Here is a 21,622-nt window from a genome sequence, read left to right on the forward strand (position 1 = left end):
TTCCAAAATCAGTGAGCAAACAATTTGATACTTAGAATCTCACCCATTGTTTTTCTCAACTAATTGAATCAGATAAAGTAAACAAGTTTTCTTCAATTCAGTTGTTAACTATCAAAGCTTCCATTACTTCAGCAAACATTGCAACTTTAGAGCAAAATTCCATTTAATTTGTATTGAGTTCCAGCAGCACTCAAAGCTTTTGAATACCAATATCAGCCTCAATGTGAAGGTTTAGCATAAAACACAACACAACCAAATTATAACAAAGATTGAACTTCAAAAGCTAAATACAGGTCTAACATAAAAAAAAGAAATAACAAGACAATTAAAGATTTTACAGGTGTGGCTTCACAATAGTTGTGTTTTAAGAAATATTTTAAGACAAAATTTTTATGATCACTCTACAAATCTGGCCCTGCTGATCAGACGTTTACAACTAGCAGTTTTATAAGTGACCAAGATGTTTTTCTTTAACATAATAAGAAACAATTTCCTTTTGAGAAGTAATTTTTTACCTATGGACATGTACTATGTCAAATGTCAAGCATATCAGACTTTTTTGTAACACCTGGTCAATTATTTTAAAATCAGAAGAAACTTTAGGTTTTAGTCATCACTTAAAAACTTATTGTTGTGATCCTCAAATCATTTTTACTTAAAGACAAAAACATAATCTTACTAGCAACAAAGAATATGACTTTCTTGAAAGGGTGTGTATGATAGGGTTGTAGCAACGCTATCATTTCAAACTGGATGCCCATAGAAAAAAGAAAAAAAAAAACTTAACACTTGATCCCATTTTCACCACAATATCAACCCTAACTTTAAAAAGTTTGTCTGTTCGCATATATTCTCACACCTTTTTGGTTTACCTTTGTCAGCTTCAGTTTCGGTCTTTAAAAAAAATTGATAAAACAGTTTTAAGACAAAATTTCAACCCTGTATCCCTTAAATACTAAAAAACGCAGTAATGAAAGGATGCAGGTTATTTTGCCCCTTTCCCACTTCATAGTTCCCACCCGTAAAAGGTCAGAGCCATAATGGGGCTATCAAGAGGTCACCAATCTCAAAACAAAAAAACATTAACTTGTGCCATCCATCATAATAACTGTCCTTTTTTAACTCCTCATCTTTACAATGTGGGTTTTTTAAGATGATTTACCACGTCTGTAGCGGTACTCTTCTTTGTGGCCAACACTGCTGCACTAATTACTTAAGAGCTTATCAACATCCTTAGCCTTTTCCTGTCTGTCTCCCTCATAGGCAAAATATGCCCAAACTACACTTTTGCTTTTGCCTTTTGACCAAAGAGGATCATAAATTTTCTTCTTCTCTGGAAGTACTTGTCATGTCGATGTTTAACTTCCTGTAGAGCCGCATAGTTTGATCGTCAGCAAATCAGTGTTCAGTGAAAGGGAGAGCCCAAGTATCTGTTTGTTTGCAACATGTTTGTGCAAAACTGTGCCAAAGTGAAATATTGAATACAATTAGTATCTTAAAGATATTATTTATTTTGTATCGCTTGCAGTGAAATCACAATTTATTTCATAATATTAGCACATGACCTCCAACAATGCTTAGAATGGTGTTACATGTCAAGAGATATTTCCATAGATGGCATAAACCAAGGTCTCCTCGCAGAACATCGCTCAAAGCATCACACTGTTTCTGCCAGTTTGCTCTTGCCATAACAAATTCTGATGCCATGTTTTGACCAGATAAGCAGCATGCATGCACCTGGCCATATATGTGATGTAAATAATTTAGGTCAACGTCTTCCTGTGGTTCAGCTGTGATGATCACAAGCCCATCGTTGGTTCTACTGGCAGTGGACAGGAAAATGGTGCAGCGATTCAAAGAAAAAAATGCTTCAGGAATGGTTGATTGAGGACTACAACCATACATGATGGCTGACCTCACCACTTATGAGACATTAAGAAACCTGCTGCTAACAACTTGGCACCAGGTAACACAACACACCTTCAGGGGTCAAGTGGAATGGATGTTGTGGGTGTTTTTTGCTAAAGCAAGAGGGAAGCACACTACTATGGAAGTGCTCGTAATAATAAAATGTTGCAGGAGACAGTTTTATCCAAGCTTTTGCATATAAGTATTGTATCTCATATTTGGGTGAATATTTGCTGCTAATAGTCAATGGAGATATAGCCCCTCCTGAGACCACCACAGCATTCAAACTGGCTGCCTCAGACACTTATTTGTAGCAAAAGCACATGTGCATGGCTATAAATAAACACAACCCTAAACTATGCTGCCCCTCCGACTGCAAGCCACATAATCTCTGCCACTTAGGTGACATCCTTCATTTCCTAATGTGCACTATGGAAAACTGAAGGAGAGTCATGCTTGTATAACTGAAAGGAGAAAAAATGGTTGAAAGCCTGTTTTGAACCATGATTACAGACTATTCACTCTATAAAAAAGCTTAATACAATTACATATGTTTTGTATGTTGTACTCTAAACCTGCAGAACGTAATTGTGTGCAGGCTTGTTTAAATAGGATAGAAGATAAATTGCTGTCTTTTTAACAGCACTTGGCATCTCTGTATTAAAAATCCTCAGTCTGAGCAGAACTGAATCCAAAAGTCACTGCAATCAAAATCCAGCCTCCATAATCCTCTTGACCTTGTGTGACAGGGAAGTAAAACCATACAGACTAAACTAAAGCTTTTTGCGTTAATGTCAGGGACAAAGGACAAAGATTCGCCAAGCATTATTGAGCCAAAATCTGTAATCAAATGTATTTGTTGTGTTTAAATAATGAAAAACTTACATATGTTTGAAATAACTACTGTGCTGGACAATTAAAAAATTTAATTAAGCCATTTTCTACTGTATAAGCTAACTAAATTTGTCTTTTAAGGAACCAAGAGAAGATGCATAAACAACTGGCTTTATGCAGCACTAGTATGAAGAGGTGGGAGCACGCATTTATGTAATTTTTTAAACAGCAGAATAAAACCCTTGTCCATTAGGCAAACTCTCTCACATCTTATATGAACCTACATACACTTTGGTACCAGTAACCAGCAAACTCATTCTGACTTTCACCTTATGGCTACTTCAACACATCTTTAAAAGTTGCAAAAAAGTATTTCTGTTCAATTTTTAACAACAAGCACAAGACTGATAGTGATGGTGAGATACTTGTCGATACATTTCTAACATTCCTTGTGGGTGAGAAACTGCAGTCTTCTCAAAAAGGTGGGGCAGCATCACAACTACGTAACTGGAACAGCTCTGTAATTGAAACAGGTTGTCAGCATTCAAAACAGCCAAGGGAGTATTTGTTTTTTTCCATTGCTAGAAACAAAAGATAAGAATATATATATATATTTTTTGCAATGTCCAATAATGACTGCAAATATGGTACTCTATTTAAAGCATAACTATTGCCTGAACTTCAAAAATAAATTTTAAAGGATAATTGTTGGATTGGAAAGATGCAATAAACATGGCTGTCTGAACATCACACTTGAGTACCAACACAAAGCCATCATTAACCCTCGTATGTGCAGATGTGAAGATGCCATTTTAAAGTAAAATGCTCTCATTTAGGTGATCAGTATACATAACAAAGACTTACTCCTTTGGTATGTTCTTAAGCCTCACAAGATTTACAATGGGGTGTTCAAATTGTGTGAATTTTTTACATTTTGGCATTCCTCACAGAAATATTTGGAAGCCTGACTTTTAAAGTCAGAGTACAATCTCAAGTTCAAACTCATTTTGGCACCCACACATATAAACCATGTTGAAAGTTGGATGAACACAACAGCTTATTCACATTTCTGTCATTTTTTATCCTACTAAGCCAAAAGCACCCGTAGGACCCCAATTTCACACAACTGCAACAATAAGTTCATTCATAATGTGCCAGAACAGCATTTGTTTAATCTGTTTGATGTTTTGTTTTCTTCCAGATTTAGGTTTTAAATCCAATTAAAAGAAAAATGTCACATCCTTCTCAAAACAAACTTCCTAATTTAGCGGTGACAAAAATAAATGCTTGAGCACGTTTGTTGGTCATCTACCATAAAAGTAAAGAAAGGAAGTCAGTTTGTCAGTTTCTCTGGACAGAGAAGGGAGGTGGTGCCAGAGAGGGAGAGGGAAGGCTACAGAGCATGAGTCAGGGGAGGGATGGAGACTCACAAGATGATCTCATGTAAGAGGAGCTAAACAGAGCTGTGGTATGAGGCTCAGTCATACTGGTCTTCCCATCACCATGACAGCATACAAATACAACAGCGAGTATGCATCATTCACGGGCATCGATATGATGCAACTGCATGGGACTGCAGTGCAGGCATAGTTTATATAACCTTCTATAAAACATCACAGGGATACAGTTGTGTTGTATTCTGCAAGATCAGAACATCTAATCTTTTTAAAGGTAAATATAATGGATATCTTGGATAAAACAGCTATATAGAACAAGTTCATGATGCTATTGTAAAATTACTGAGAAAGAATAAGCAACTGATCAAAGTTGTCCTGCATTCGCTGTTTCCAGTCAGAACTGAGGTATATTATGATCAGCAATTATACTAAACACACTGATTTTATATGTTCATTCTTTGTTGAACCTAATCCACCGCTTGTGCAAACCAAGGTTAATCTAACCAACTACCCATAGTTTTTTCCCCCCATGAATATAACATATGTACAATGATCAGGAATGACATTGTGATCTTTGACTAATAATTTATTTATGTTTGCACCCTTTATTGGGAGGGATACGATGATTAACCTGTTCTCATAGTTGACTTGTTGGTGAAGAAAAGGAAGGCTTAAGAATTTGAGTGAGTATGACAAGAGCTAAGTTGTTTAGGTGTTATAATACATAATGCATTGCAGTTTGTTGGTTGAGAGCCTGCAAAGTGACAGACTGGTCATGCTGGCCCCTGACGGCTGATGTCTCACTCAGCAGGATAATTTGCACTAGCACAAAGCACAAATTGGCTCAGGGACACCTTCAGGAGCCAAACAACGAGTTTGATATGTTCACTTGTCCACCAAATATTCATATCTCACGCCAACTGAACATGTGTCATGTGCTCGCCAAAGCTGTTACCATTAGCCTGGTAGTCATAATGTTATGCCTGATCAATGTTTCAGTATAAATACATCTTTGAGTAAGTGTAGTGCAGAATCCACCACTGGCTGAATGACATATGCTCTCATTTTGTTAATGTTTTCTGTTCTCTGAGGGCAAGGGTGCAAATCCCATCTTATTATTGGGGGGGACCATAAACAGAAACATTTCTTAAGAGCAATTTTGGGGGGGTTGGCAAAGATCCATTGAAATATAACGTAAAATGTGGTTTAAAAACTTTTTAAACCTTATTATGATCATGTAATAAACTTTTTCAAGATGCAGGACCAATAATGACTAGTAATGCACATCTCTGTCTATGTCTGAGAGAAATTTAGAGTCAAAACTCCACTGGGCAACACCAGGAGTGACCTCCCAAATGATGTCACCTTTCAGGAAATACTGCAAGTTCCAACAATTATGCTGTATTTACAGCCATTAATTTGACGGTCTGCAAAATAAGTTTGAGTCTGAGCCTCACTCCACCTCCTTTTTACATGTCCTGAATATAAAGTTAGCTAGTCTTCAGTAATTGGTAATATCAGAGACTCAGATGAGACATTACCCGCTTTGCTGGTACTGCCTATCTTCAAAGTGTACCTAAATTCATTTAGTTTTAAATTGTAATAAAACATCCTAACAAAGAGGTTCACCCAACTAAGCAGGACACAAGGCTCGGACAATACTCCCATAAAAACAATGTATCTTTTGTTCAATAGTAGACAGGCTTCACAGAGGAGGCCTACAGTCTATGTGTGGGCCAGTGGGCCATGTGAATGTGATGAGTGGGCTGTCAACAGAGAGCAGAGGGGCAGGGCTGAGCCCAGGAGGCCGGACAAAGGCAGTGACTGTGCAGAAAAAAGCAGAATATTATCTAACTCCCCACTGCATGTGATTATAAAGGTGTTGAAAACTTAGTTTAGTCATTTCAAGATTTTCTTTAAGAATCTTCAGTGGTCTTTTAACTGATAATGCAGGATAAATGAATTTACAGTCAGCACAGCCTCAGAGACTCTTGCAGACCACACCCTACAACACAGCAGAATATTTAGAGCTAGATGAACAACGGCTAATGCGGTTTGGACATCAAGATTTAATCGATTTTGCTACTAAGCAATAAGAAAACAAAAGAAAATTTGTATTTTTTTAAGTTTATTTTTCTCCTTTGTTGGGAAATTAGACAGTTTAATGTTTAGGGAAAACTATGAAGAAATAAATATTAAAAGTGCACAATACAATTACATTGCTGTACCAACCATCACAAGCAATTATTTACTAATTTGGGTTTTGACAGCAGAAAAACAAATATAGCTTGCTGCTCTTAATTACAAAAACATAGTGTTTAAGAAAGATAGACCACTGAGACCAAACGCCATCTAAAAAATGAAAAACAAAAACTACTGACTGATCCATTTAATCTACTCTGATGACAGAGCAAAATCCGCTGTTGTGAAACTTCATGTTTGACAGCCTATCCAGCAGGTTCAGCTAGAACTACATGCTCCCATTTAAAATAAAACATGGCTGTTGTCCTTTAACCCATTCCCAAAGTTTTCCATCTTTAATCCAAGAAACCTGCCTTACCTCTCCACACTAGTAGGTGTATTATTAACACACAAAACTGCATAAGTATGTTATCTCAGCAACTGAATCATGAAGAACTATTTGTGATCTGCATTCAATCAAAGAAGTCTCAAAGTCTACGGTTTCTTTATATACAGTGTAGAACTTCCTGGGTATAAAATGTTTAATTTTGCCAATTTCTCCAGTTATTAAAATAAATTTAAATAAAAAATGTGTTCAACAATTTCTTGAACTGATAAAAAGGAAAGATAAACACATATAAGCAACAGGATTAACGTAACTCCTGGGTAAGTAGGGCTGCAGTTTATGTGAAAACCATGAGATGGTGATACAAAAAGTACATATTGATATTGGTCACAATACATCCACATTTCCCTTCCTTCTGTCTCTCTCATGTGTGCTTTCAGCACTCTCTTGGATTGTAATCTGTGCCAGACATGAAGCTCTATTGCAGTGAGATTCCATTTCAAAGTTATATTTTAATTGAATCCCAAACTTTGCAGTAAATATGGTACATTGCACAATCTGCTGTAAAAATAGCCACATAACTGCACTATAATTGTGAAGCCCAATTAGTAGCACAACATAACTTTATCTGACTTACTCAGAGCTGGAATCTACAAGAAATTTTATGAAATTTTACAACTTGATCTGCATTGGATGTTTTTAAAATCACAAAATGTTTTTTAATATTATTATTAATCAGTTAAATGTCTCTGAATATCTAGTTAAAAAATTATATTTTTGATTTCAACAACCTAAAAGCAAACATTTCAATTTAAAAATGTATTTGTCTCTGTATGTTAGGTTGAAGTAAACTTTCTCTAGTTTTATAACTGTCCCTACAACTGCTTTGTTTACTGGCTTGTTTGCTTAGTTACTGCTGCTGATTTTACTTTTAAAATGCATCCCATTGATTCTCCATGCATCACAAGGAGCAGAGCTCGAGGCTCTAGGTAGCTGAATAAAGGTCAAGCTAACTTTAGGTAATAATAAAGACAACAACGTTGTCAAGGGTTTAGATAACGGTTTAGATAGAAAGTGATTCAAGTAACAAAGTAAAGAACACTTTAAAAGGGTATATGTTGATTTTTTTTCTAACGGTAGACAAACACAGACAACCAAGACACATTTCTCAGCTTGCTATTAATTTCTAACAGTGTTACAAAAATCAGTAACTACTGCAAATAAAAATGTGTCGATATGACACTTCAGTGAATGTTTTTGTTTAAATACCTCTGCGCCACTAAAGCATTTTTAACCTTATTAATGTATCATCTCAAACAGACTGTTCATTAACTCCTTAACTCTCTAGTGGATAAATGTTAACCTCCAACATCAATTTCTCCTCCATGGGGTAATCTGTAACCTGGGTAGATGGAAACAGGAAACTCAGAGTTGGCAAAAAAGAAATTATCAGCTCACAGTGGATCTAATTTGTAGCATCAATGGCTTAAACATCGCAGATAATTATAAAATTAATCAAAACTTATTTTAGCATAAAGTAAGGTGAACACAGATCACAAAGTACACTGCTGCTGTAAAACTACATTGGATACGATAAACTGTAAAATTATAAAATTATCATTATTTTTGGAAATGTGCCCTTACCCTTCAGTAAAAAATTCATTGTTCATGCAACAGCTGGTGAGATGTCAAATATTCCCAAAAATCTGTCCATAACATGTGGAAACTGATCGCAGACTGGCTGAAATGGCTGAAAACACAGGAAATAAGTAAGCTTTCTATTTGTCACAGCCCATCTGCCTGAAGACAACAGCTATGAATTCCTAATGATGCTCCATCATATGACTCCTTCAGAGCCCTTCCAGCACAGCTGACTGGGCCTACTGACAAAAAATCCTCAACAGCTGAAAGAACATGCACACATATGCTGAGTATTCACAAAAGAGCCAGGCAGTTGCTGCTTATTGTTCTTATGACTTACTCTGCGCTTTACTGAGACACAAAGAGTTCAAAAACCACTGCTGTCAGTTTGAATTTAGCCTGTTTCTATGTCTTCAGGCCTGACCTGAGGATACATGTATCTGATATTGCCATGCTCAAGCAGAGTGGACCTCGAATCTGTGATGGAATGATTCTAATTAATGTGGTACTCTCAAGAGGCATGGCAATGCGAAGTGACATGAGCTGCTAATGTAAGATGACTTTGAGCCATGTTATAAGATATTGTACTGCCTGACATGGGAGACTTCACGGGTCATAACAGCACCACACAATGAATTTTATCTCTGTACAAGAAATCAAACCAAGTCAACTGAACAAATAGGGATGGTTACTAGTATGAAAGTTTACAAGGTTTAAAACAGATTTTTTTTGTCATATTGTTCATATGGTTTAAAGTTCTGAATGAAGATAAAGTGCCTTCTCTGGATATAAAGCATACTTGTAGCTAGCCCAACTAACTTACCAGCTAATATTGTGATGGTCACTTCAAAAAATAATCACTTATCCTGAATCCACTTTGTAACTAATTTGGTCATGCTAATGGCTCACCAAGCCCAGTGTGTCTACGATTTAGTAAGGAGGCTTCATTCACTGAATATTGGTGACAAATAGAATGAACTACTTCACCAGAGTGCTCCCTCAACCCCACTTACTGCTAGCCCAACAAGCTACCAACAAATAAGCAACAACATCATGAATAAGCTGAAGTACTTCTATCAGCTTGTAGCACTTGTGCTACTTTATAAAGAGAAGAATCGCAAGAAGGATACTTTTTCAAATAATTCTATCCAATTTAGTCACTCAAAACAGGACTTCTAAATGTGGAAGGTAATTGTTCTAATATGTGCAACAAACTCAAAACGAGTAATTTAATAGATTACATTACTATGACATCATGTAACCTTATTATTTTTACTTAATGTAACCACCCTAATACCACATTGGCCCACACCTTGCTGCAAAACATAACTGAACCTATTTGCTAGGTTTTGTCCCAAGAAACCATGGGGTATGAGATCAAATCAATCAAATATTGTCAATTAATGTTTTCAGTACATGCTTAAACTTCAATTATCTTTTGAAAAATGTATTGCAATTACAGAATAACTTTAAACTTTACATTGAACAATAGCATAAACCAAATGTCTCCTCCATGTTCAAGCCACAATTATCTCTGCTGTTTTAAGTGTCGAACATATATTCTACAGTAATAAAAGAATGGCATTTTAGTTAAACAGGACAAATACAAATTAGCTAACTGATATTCTAACTATTTATAAACCTTTCCAAGAATTACCATGCATGTTTCTTTTTTCATTTGGAAATGAAATAAATTGTTAGACGTGCAATTCTTTTGCACATGTATATTATTAAAGGAGAATTTACAAAATTCCAGAAATATACAGACCTTTACTCTGACAACGTAATGGAGTTCATTAGATTTTAAGCGCGCCCACTACATGTAAATAATTACTGTTTTTCTTATTTTCTGCCCTTTACTTTTTTATCAATTTATATCACGATAAGCACTATTGTTATAAGAATGTGTTTTTTTGTTTCTAAAATTCAGACTTAATGTGATGTCATGCGGGAAATATTTCCATTCTCCCACTGAAAGCTGCCAGTCAGCAGAGAGGAAAAGGGAGCAGGCTGACATTTAGCCACTTAACTGTCAAGCAGTGACCGGGCAGATTTCTTCATCGCTTAAAAAGCCTCGTCTTAAAGCTCCGCTCCTACCTTTATATTTTTCCAATACGTCCTCATAGGCTTGGAGGTATTCCTGTTCGTCCGACAGCACATACCCCTGCGGCGCGTACTGAGCCATAACCCGGGCTTCACAAACTGGACGCTCACCAGAGACGGACTGGGACACAGCATGTGTGTCGTTGTGTAGCTCTACATGCTTGTGTGTTCGTGCGCTTGTGCGTGTGTATTTGCTGTGGGCTTGAGAGTGATCGGCGCTGTTGTCGTTCTGAAGGAAACGCCCTGCAGCCCTCCCTTGTCTACAGTCTGACCAATAGGAAACGCTTCCTCTGTGACTTTACAGGACTGATAGGAAGGACTGCACTGTAAAAAAAAGCAATCAATGCCCATCTTCACAACCCAACCCAAAAAATGAATTTAAAACTAACATTAAGAGATGTTTAATTGTTCTATATATTGCACAGTCTTACTAGACCAGACTTAGTTAGAATCCGAAGAAAATATTACTAAAAATGGACCGAAAACCAGAAAAAATTGATAGCATTAAATATTAGTGTAAACAACCTTTTAATTGTTTTCCAAAGTTACTTCTCTCTTTATAGCATATGACCATATGACCATGTGCCATTTTAATCCGTAGATACAAACTGTTTCTAGTGGAAAATGCCCTTTTAACAAGAATATGTCTCTTTTAAATTTCTTATTTTTCAACATTAACATGTAACATACAACAAAAATTCTAAGTCACGACTTAGCTTTCGATCTCAAACACCTGGAAAGGTGCTCCTCGCAAGATGTCTTTTTAAAATATAATTAATTCATACATGTGGTATATGGGGCGTGCTGTGGTGGGGTAGGGGCTAGCGCTTGGAGGTCGTGAGTCCTCGATGCGGCCGTCGCGGGTTCGATTCCTGGACCCATCGACATTCACCGAATGTCTTCCTACCTTCAAATAAGGGGCTCTAGAGCCCACAAAAGACCCCCTGGAGGGGAAAACATGTTGTATATAATACTATAGTGTTGAAAAGTAAGACGTAACTGAAAATAAGTATTATGCTCAAGATTTAGCTTCAGACATGATGTGTTCACTGTTTAACAACTTGCCCGGAAACTTAAATTCTTGAGGGTTTTTTTTAGAACTGGTGGAGGATTGGTGCGATATTTGTAATTTTGATTGAGAATCAGAGTAATCATAATTAAAATCAAATTGTTGTTTTTTTTATTGTATTTATTTTATTAGCAGAACCGGTCCAGAAGATTAAACAAAATATTTTGTAACTAAAATCGTTAGGAATGTATTTTTACAGTGTCCAAAAATTGATTGTCAATTTGCTCCGTTATTATTATTGCATTTTTTTCTTCCATACCTTCTACTGAATTCTTGTAACTTTTATAAATCCACAAAACTTTAATTGAGCTTTAATTGAGACGGGAGGCTGCAGTTATGACTACAATTTTACGATATCAAGCTGTGTCAAAGTAACACTGTAAAACGATTAGGGGCCATAAAGGCAGCTCGCCACGCATTTCATCACGTTACTATCAACCTGATTTCTTAAAGTTCTTATTGTTTCATTGACATTCAACGTTGAAAAATAATAGGCCTATCCATAGGAAATTCTAAATACATAGGAGCACATCAACAATATCACGGACAATATAACCGTACATAAATCCCATTATTGCTCATTCAATCTTTGTTTTGATTTGTTTTCTCTCTCGATCGCTCTCTAACTTAACAAGGTGCGGGTTCTTCACCTGCGATCCTGAGCACAGCTCTCTCCGCTGGATCCAGTACGGATCCTCCCTGGATCTTCCTCTTGGACCGCTCGTGTCTCGGCAGGTTCCAGGGCAAAGTGTCGCCGGGTGCCGGCGACGCCGATCCGGATTTGACGCTGCTGTAGTCATCCTCGTCAGAGATATCTGCCGAGGAAGACATGGAACAGTGCAGGGAAGGGTTCCCCGAACTAGAGCTCTGTGAGACAAAAGGAAACGAACAATGTCTTGATTATACATACACACGTACACGCACACACATATATATACGCACACATATAGATGAAAGGCTAAAAGGACAGAAAACACCGCCAGGCTGTGATCGCATTTCTCTCACCATGACTGGTCAAGGTGCGTAATGTGCGTGCATGTTATGAGTGACATGGGCCACCAGTTCACAGTGACCCAAAACAATAAAATACTGAGCCAAATAAAGGCAATAGCATCTAGCTCCCCCGCCAGGTCAAGTCTAAGACTTACCACAGTATACATGGAGACCTGTCAGCTGGAAGAAGAAGAAGAAAAAAAATATAGAATCCTATTCGGGCATCATTTGCTTCTCTCTTCGGTCATTTATTTTAGGGGTGCCACACCCTTCCAGGGATGCTCCGGACTCTGTTTCCCCCTTAAGGCAGCATCAGGGATGCGGAGTGATGCAAGATCTCCTGAGGACCGACAGAGGATGAAGCCGGTGGGTGCTGTGTGTCGAGGCTGAGCTGAGCTACCGTGATGGGAGAGCAGACTGCATGTGTCTGCGCGTCATACCCGGCAGCCAACAGCAACTGCTTTCTGATGGCGGTGTTAGAGCGCCATCTCTTACACAAAGGAAGCTGTTGGCTGTAAACATCCCTCTCATAAAGGGTACAATAAGTTCCAGAGACACGCTGCTTTCACAATGGTGACTTCAGACGTAATTCCACAACAAAATGTAGGGCTCAGCACAAAGAAGGCACGAATTTGTCTTTTCACCTACCATAGGATAGTTACCTGACAAAAGTTTAGTTGCGCATGAAGATTTCTGTTTCCAACATTCATTTCTTCCTGTAAGATTCTTTAAGTTTGGCTATTCATTGGCTAAAGTAAGGGGTGATTGACTCTGTTTCTGTAGTCATTTCTTGCTGCACCCTGACACTCCCAGTGAGCAACAGAACAAATAAAGACAAACATATCCCTAAGGAAGAGGGTTGGGTGAATTATATACTTGTACAATCACGTTCAATTTGCCTGGTGATCAGGGACTTTAACGGGGCTTATTTTAGTTGCTTAGGAGCAACTAAAATAATTAACTTATTGTTTTTATTGTTGTTTTACGAAGTTTTGAGAATTGAATAGATGGAGGTTTTATTCAATAACTGGATACTTTTCTAAAGAAAATCTATCAGCTGATCAAAAAGTCTATCAAAAAAATTAAACAAGCATCTCTCAAAAAGTACTACAAAAGCACAAAAGTTATCAATCAAAAAATAGTTATTACTTACATTTCTTTATAAATATGTAAGGGTGCACTGATTGCAGGTTTTTGGCCGATCACCAATTAGCGATCTTTAAAATGTCTGACCTGCCGATTCAGATTTTGGCCGATACCATTTTTTTTTTTTTTTTTGTCTGGAATGTTGTTTAACATAGCAATAAAGTGGCTGAGTTGGTGCTGGTGAGTTAACTGCAAGCATGCATACATGACCTGGTGGGCCGGTCTGTCAGTCAAACCTTGATTTTTAGACCTGTGTTGAGGTAGATAAGATCGAGGGCTTCCCAAGCCAATTACTTATCTCCCAAAATGAAGGAAATTGGTGGAAATAAATCAGTGCACCCCTACAAAAATGATCCTGAAAAACAATTATCAGTGGAAAAATATTATTATTACTGCTATTACTATAGCAATCAGATGCTTAATCAATTTGCCAAGGTGCTTTTTTTTGCTGATATTGCGATTATTTGTCTGAAGAGCTTCATGTATTTGACAATGAAACATCTCCTTGCCAATACCATAGTATGTTGCTCCTTCCACAAATTCTCTACCATATTCCAGTTTGGTCTCTGACTGGGCAACTCCAAAATGTCAACATCAATAGAAAAAACACATTAGAAAAATTAAAAGGATATCTTAAAGCTAAACCTGTCAGGGGTGTGAATAATTTTTGGCACAATAGACAATGAAGAAGTAACTTTTTGAAAAGGATGATGTCAATCTCACCTTTCGACCCCAAGCAACTTAGCTTAATCGATCTGTATGATTTATCACAATAAATATACTTTCATTTTCATTTTTGAATGCTTAAAGCTATTTAGATATTGCATAGATATTATTGATTAATCTTTACTGATTTAATGACATTCAAAATGTCAGAAGTGTTCATAAATGTTTGTAGCAAGTGTACTTGATTCTAAACTTACGGCTGCTTTGAAACTTTTCCCTCTCAGAACTTCTATTTCAGGGGGTGTTTATATTTTATTGCTGACTGGGAACTCAGTAAATCTTACTTCACAGTTCCAACAGAATGCAACAAATGTATACTCCGTGCTCCATGCCTCCTTCTTTGTCTTTGGTTTGCTTCAGTGACTGAGTTACATGACCATATACAGGGTGGCATGGTTCTTAAACATTTTGTCTCACCTTTTGGGTTGATGAAAACATTTCTAGAAATGATAATGAGTTTAAAAGAAATGTATTAGACAGAAAAAATATAAATATGACTCAAAACTTTGACACAGATGTGTACCTATCAAAACATCTATTGAAACTTTAGTCTAGGAATCTACTTCCTCTAAAATCAGATGTATCTCCCTGTTTATGATAAGTCATTTTATGGTATTTGAAACACATGGATCTTGTGCTAAAATAGTAGCTGATATAAACATAAGGTGAACAGTCCCTGTGCAGACATCTTGATAATGAAATAAAAATAAAATAAAATACAATGAATGAAACATTAATTAACCAAATAATTTTGGATTAAAAATAAAACTCAAACTTTTGTAAATATTTTACAAATTCTTAAAAACAAAAAAGAAACCTATTGGTTATACTACCATAAATTTAAAAGCCCAGTAAAGCTACTTTTTCTTTTTCTGCATCCACAACAGTTGAAACATGTATGTAATTTTTTTAGACTTCTGGGACACATATTTATAAAATAGGAGTTTGGCATTTCTATCCACTTTTGTTCTTTTGCATCTATAAATAGACTAGATGAATTGTTTGTGTGAAGAATTTTTCAACAGGGCCGCGCAGAATCATTTCTCGTTTAAAATAGATGCCGCAGAATTGATGAAAGCAACACTTTGTTAATAATAGCAGCATCACTGCCTCCTGTTTCATCAGATTAAATCCGAGTCCTCCAGAGGCAGCTTAATGTTGCATTTATATTATGATCATACTCCCGCTTATTCAGAATATAAAAAAGTGAAAGGATATATTGCTTAAGATACCTTGTTTTTCTAGCAGTAAATGAAAATGTACCTGAGTAAATCTGACACTGTACAAAATCCCTACAGAAGCAAAGATACAAGATCACAGAACTACCTCACAATGACTAATTTCTCTCCAGGGAGTGGCCTTATATTAGGAAGTTTAAAAAAACCCATTGTGAGTAATACATGAAAAAAAGCACAAAGTTTTCATGCTCATTTGATAAAACATTTAGCTTTTGACAAGATTCATGCAGGCAGTGAATGTCTTTAACCTCTTCAGCTCGGAGAATCCTCCGAGCTGAAAAAACAAGAACCCTACGGACCCACCGGTGGGTCCGTCGGGTTCTAGAGGTTAAGAGCTAGACATGAAATAAGACACGTCTGCATCGGCTTCACTTCCTGTCAATAAAATGTGTTGTCCTTAGCTCCTTTGCACTGGTCTGGACCAGTTAAATAGATTAAACACTGTAGACATGTTCTTATCGACACAACCACTGTAAATGTGTCATCTTGACAATCTAGGACTGTACCACAAAAGAGGGTGGGATGATAATCAGCCTAATTATGCAAATTACTGCTTCTTTTCTGATTCAGGCTGAACCCTGACATGATAAAATATGCTTGGTCATCTTGGGATTCTTGGGATTTTACAAATTTACTAATGTTTATTTGCATAATTAGGTTAAGAGTTCTGCCACTTGTCAATATGTTACACTTATGGTAAATTTATTGAAATTATTGCTTAGTTGAAAGTAAAATAAGTGAAAAAAATTATGTAAAACCAAGCTTTGGCACAGCTATGCTGGATCTTGTTTGTTGAAGACTGCAATGATTGAAAACCAATGTGTCCCTGTGATCTCCAGCTATCATATAGCAAATAACAGGACTACACAGATCAATAGGTTCCTTTGAACTATTAGTCACTTCCAACATCACACAAAATTTAGCAGAGAGATCACAACTACAACTACTGCAGAATAGATAGGGCGAGGGTTGAAGTTCACCTTCACAAAACATAAATCAGAGCTGCAATGGAATGGTTTTTGCTCAAAGCATAAATATGAATTAGAACGACTTAAATCCATCTAAAACTCTTAGTAGTACGTAAGAATAGCTTTTCACAAATGCTTTCCATTTAGCCTGAGTGACCTTGAGCACATTTGCAAATAAGTGGTAAAAGTCTCAGTGTCTCGATGTGCAAAACCAAAGGAGACGTTCCCCAAATACTTAAAGCTTTCATTCAGAAAATTATCGACAAATAAGTACCACACTTATTAGATACTTTTATAATCAAATCTTTTATAATTTTTCAGCCACTTTATAATTATGCATTACTATGTTTTGGTCTATCACGTAAATCACAATGAAATACAATGACATTTATGATGTGAAAGTGGTAAGTAGTTTTTGTATAATATATGAAGTTTTTCAAATATTTGCTGTATGGGAATATATGTTTTTAAGTAGAATTCATACAAAAATTTGGATGGCTAACCAATGTGTCCACACCGGATAATCCCATATGCTTAGAGCTCTTTGTATTTTTCTAGCAAGACAATAAAAAGCAAGCAATCATTGTTCTGATCAGGAGATGGGTTCTGTCTCTCCATAACTTTTTGACCCCATAATCTGAAAAGATAAAGCGCTCTGCTGAGAATAAAACCTTTGCGCTATTTGGTACATAATAAGCAAGGCATATTATGTTTACAATTAAAGCTAAAGGAAATAAACAGATATGGCTGGACTAACAGCAGGTACCAGCTTGCTGGTACCTGCTGTTAGGTTTTATTCAAGAGAATTGAATAAAACTTGACAAATATTACCATAAAAATTAATTATTTTGAACCGCAAAGTTGTAGCTTACAGTGCATTGTGATTACATTGCCACTCCGTTCCACTACTCCATTTCAGGTTTCTTTGTATGGCAAAGAAATCGGTAGCACATGTACACACATGTGCTACCAGCTTCTTGAGCTGTGTGAAGCTGACACCCCACCCACGTCAAAAAATTCAGCAAATAGTCTGAATGGTTAGTGCTCCGTTTGTGCAGGTTTGTGCCGTTAAAATTTTCGTTTGTGCAGTTTTGGTTTCTGAGATATTAAAAGTTATTTTTTAGGTCATCTAGAGTTCACCATCCCCCCATATCGCTCCAAAACAAACCAAAGTGGGCTAGTTCGTTAGTGCTCCGTTTGTGCAGGTTTGTGCCGTTGAAATTTTCGTTTGTGCAGCTTTCGTCTTTGAGATATTAAAAGTTATCATTTTGGCCGATGACGTCACCATCCCCCCATATGCTCCAAAACAAACCAAAGTGCGCTAGTTCGTTAGTGCTCCGTTTGTGCAGGTTTGTGCCGTTGAAATTTTCGTTTGTGCAATTTTGGTTTCTGAGATATTAAAAATTATTTTTTAGGTCATCTAGAGTTCACCATCCCCCCATATCGCTCCAAAACAAACCAAAGTGGGCTAGTTCGTTAGTGCTCCGTTTGTGCAGGTTTGTGCCGTTGAAATTTTCGTTTGTGCAGCTTTCGTCTTTGAGATATTAAAAGTTATCATTTTGGCCGATGACGTCACCGTCACCCCATCTTGCGCCAAAACAAACCAAAGTGGGCTACTTCTTTTAATTCTTCAGATTTTCAGCTGTTGTACAATGTGTACCTTTTGTTTTGAACTTCAATAAAGACTTAGAACAAGAAAAAATGTGTCTCATTTCAAGTAATGTTTCAAGATAGCAATGTTTTCTCACGAACGTAGCATTCTCTCCACAATAATTGAATCCTGCTAATAAAGGACATGCAGCCCTGACTCTAACGTAATGTGTATAACCTGTTCAACTGTGCTTTGATTTCGGAGGTGGTCTGAACAATTATATTCACATTGTTGACGTACTGTCTGCTGATTATGCAGCAAACGTGTAAAAAATATACATTAGCCTATAACGGTTCAAAAAATAGAGAAAAAAAGTATAATAATAATAATTATATAGCAATAATTATAATAATGTATAATTTAATTGCATTTTCAAAACAGTCACTTTCATGGTTCATTACTTCTCAATTAGGATAGAAACCCTTTGCCTCACACTACAGATATTTGGGTGTGTCAATAGCAAACCATGAGGCACATGCAACTTCATAAAAAAACAAAAAGACAATTACCAGATATTGTCTTACTCTAACTGTATACACGATTTATAATACCTTTTCTACCAAAACATAGCAACATCAATTGCATAAAAACGACACAAATTGTATTCTAGCAGTGTCTGCACACTTAAAATAGTCTTGAATTTAAAAATATCAAGTTGGTTTTCCCAGTTTAATTTCTAACATTTAAGCTAATTAAAAATATATATATAATATTTGTCAGCAGGAACCCTGGAGACCCACAGATTTTAGAGTAAATTAATAACCTGCATGCAAATCAGTTGGAGTTATGTAACCTCTAATCATGTCAGTGTTGCTCTTTTGTTTGCCGAGTGTCTGCATGACTGACAATGTTTCACTTCTGATTTCTACATTCTTTTGTAATGTTGTCTTTATAGGAAGAGTTGTAGCTGTTTTTTTTCGGTCAAATTAAGAGTGTTAGTGTTTTGTCCTGAAATCACGATAGAATAGCTACAGTCATAATTGGCTTAAATTGACACAAGCATTTCTCAGCTGTCAAAGTCCCTCTTCTTGGTTGTTGTTAAATTTCCTCTTTGATCTGGAGGTATTAAGTAGATTCCCCACATAAAATGACCTGCACATAAACAAAGGTTGCACTTTATTTATTTATTTATTTTTTGTCCGTAGCAGCAACACAGTACACAACCTGACAAAAAAGAATTTTGGAAGACTTTGCAAATACGCATATTTACACTTTGAAACGCTGACTCCGACAGGTTTAAGATGCATGGCACTCCCAACGCTGCTCACCACAGCTGTCCTCCAGTGCTTAAGTTGTTGGGGCTGCGGAGTGATTCAGAAGGGCTACAATTTGTTCCATGTTGTCACATATAATCCCAGGGAAGGAAATGGTTAGATGGCTCCGATCAGTCTGCTTGGCCAACACTGAACAACTCCAAATATTCCATGATATATGCTTTTAGTGCTAGGAAGAGGTTTAATGCCAGGTGGGAGAAAAGTAGAAGGGAGGGAACATGCCTTAGAGCAGACAAGTGGGCAGTGGATTAAATTTATGCGCCGGAAAATCTGCTGAATAATCCACACATACAGTCGATTTTGATCTAATTTGGGTTCATAAAGGTTTCTTATAGTGTGCTTTTCACTCATTCTAAGCATTTTGAGGGTTTTTTTGCAATATGATAACATTGGCCAAAATATTACAGCTTCATCATATTTTCACAAAATGTCAAAGGAAAATATATGACATGATGGAATAGCTTTTATTTAAAATGGAATAGAAAAAGGTTGTTTTGGGGGCCTGCCATGCAAAGGGGTGCTATTATTTTTAATAATGACTCTGAGCAGTTACACTCTGAGAGTCATTATTAGACTGAGGGCAGCCAGACTAGTTTATTTTGCTAACTTATATTTAGCTAATTATTATTGCTGAGGGGCACAAACAGGCCTTCTGACATACAGATTAAAAATAAATAATAAAAAAAAAAAATTTCAAAAAGGGCACTAGGGGCATCACGGATCAGGCACTCTGCACGTGCCTGATTAAACTCTACAAGTGGAGAAGATTAACTGTTTAATAATCTGACTGAATCAAACACATTTTAACAATATTCCTTTCTTGATGAATAACAAATCCTGTAAGTTTGAAAATATTTGCTCATTATTTGTCAAATTTATTTGGGATGAATTATTTCAGCTTCGTGAATTAATCTGCTCCCCTTCATAACATGAACAGATATTATTAACTCTGTTTATTTGAATGATAATTATTTTTCCCTAAAATTGATCACTGAGAGAAGCAGGACTGGATCTTCACACATACACACAGATGTTACTCTGTTGAATGAACGAGTTAGCATTAGCTAGCATGTCGTCAATCAGTTTATCACAGAGTAATTTATTCTAACTCTCGGTTCTGTCTTAATGAGCCATCAGTACTAAATGCAGGTGAGTCTATAAATGAGACAACATGCCCCAAACGTCGGATATTAGCTATAAACTAGCGATATTAAAGCCATTTTGTTCGTGGTAACATCAATGAGAGATATATTTACCGATAAACCGAGTTCCGTCTGCATAAAAAAACCCCAAAAAAACCTAAATACCGCGCTATTCATATTTAGCGAGCAAAGGACAAATAAAAACATTTCTCCCTATTCTGGTCACAATCAGAGGAAAATGAAGCTGTAGCTTCTCCTATCACGGCATTTAACAAACAAAACCTTCAGAAATAATAAAAAATGTAACAAAATAAAAAGCAGCTGGTTGAGGCGCTAAAAATAGACCTGACGGCTGCGGACGCCGCAAGGCTGCGGGAGTTGCGCGGGGCGAAGAGAAGCGATCTGCGGTGGCTCCACTTGTAAATGATTTAATTATCCCATCTGTAAAAAGTTTAAATATAGTCTGACATGCGCAGTAAAGTGGCTCCTGACAGAACGTGACTTCATACTGAGGATATGACGCTGCTGTGTGGGCGGTTTGATGTCTATGACGTATGGACAGACGTCATAGGTCAAGGTCTTTATTTGCTTTTTTTCCCCCCTAAACATCACTTTGCACTCATTCTTCACAGAACCTGCTGTTTTTGCTAGTGTTGAAAATTATCTTCAACCTGACAAATAATGATTAAAAATAGTCAGAGTTCACCATCTGAGACCCACAACGTCACCGTTTTGGATAGATCGCCCTCATTCATGGAACCAGCCGACAGTGAGCCAAAGTCTAAGACTAAAGGTCTGACAGGAGAGATCAAGAGATTTTTCAGGAATTTCTTTGCTAGACATTCAGCAAAGGTGGCTCCACTGATCATCCAAGTGGAAGACATAAAAATGTCAGAAGGCGAGGCTTCGCTTTCGGACATTAAAGGGTGCGTACCTCAGCTTGCCAAAGACAACAAGGAAACGACGGCCATGGCAGCTGATATTCCTAAAGAAATCAAGACAACC

The 21,622-nt window shown here is 36.8% G+C and overlaps 1 protein-coding gene across 5 annotated transcripts in view; it reads right to left on the reverse strand.

Annotated features, from left to right (window-relative positions):
- dst (dystonin) overlaps nt 1-21,622 on the reverse strand; it is a 121,820-nt gene that overhangs the window by 91,776 nt on the left and 8,422 nt on the right. For 3 of the 5 annotated variants that reach the window (XM_044136137.1, XM_044136136.1, XM_044136135.1), the window contains exon 1: nt 10,405-10,577. In XM_044136137.1, coding sequence (XP_043992072.1) covers nt 10,405-10,492 — 88 coding nt within the window. In that variant the 5' untranslated portion in view covers nt 10,493-10,577. Of the gene's footprint in view, nt 1-10,404; nt 10,578-12,129; nt 12,347-12,627; nt 12,832-21,622 lie in introns of those variants that run through there. The other 2 variants (XM_044136134.1, XM_044136131.1) reach the window with 2 other exon arrangements.

This window comes from Gambusia affinis, linkage group LG13, assembly GCF_019740435.1.
Source record: "Gambusia affinis linkage group LG13, SWU_Gaff_1.0, whole genome shotgun sequence".
Lineage (NCBI taxonomy): Eukaryota > Metazoa > Chordata > Actinopteri > Cyprinodontiformes > Poeciliidae > Gambusia > Gambusia affinis.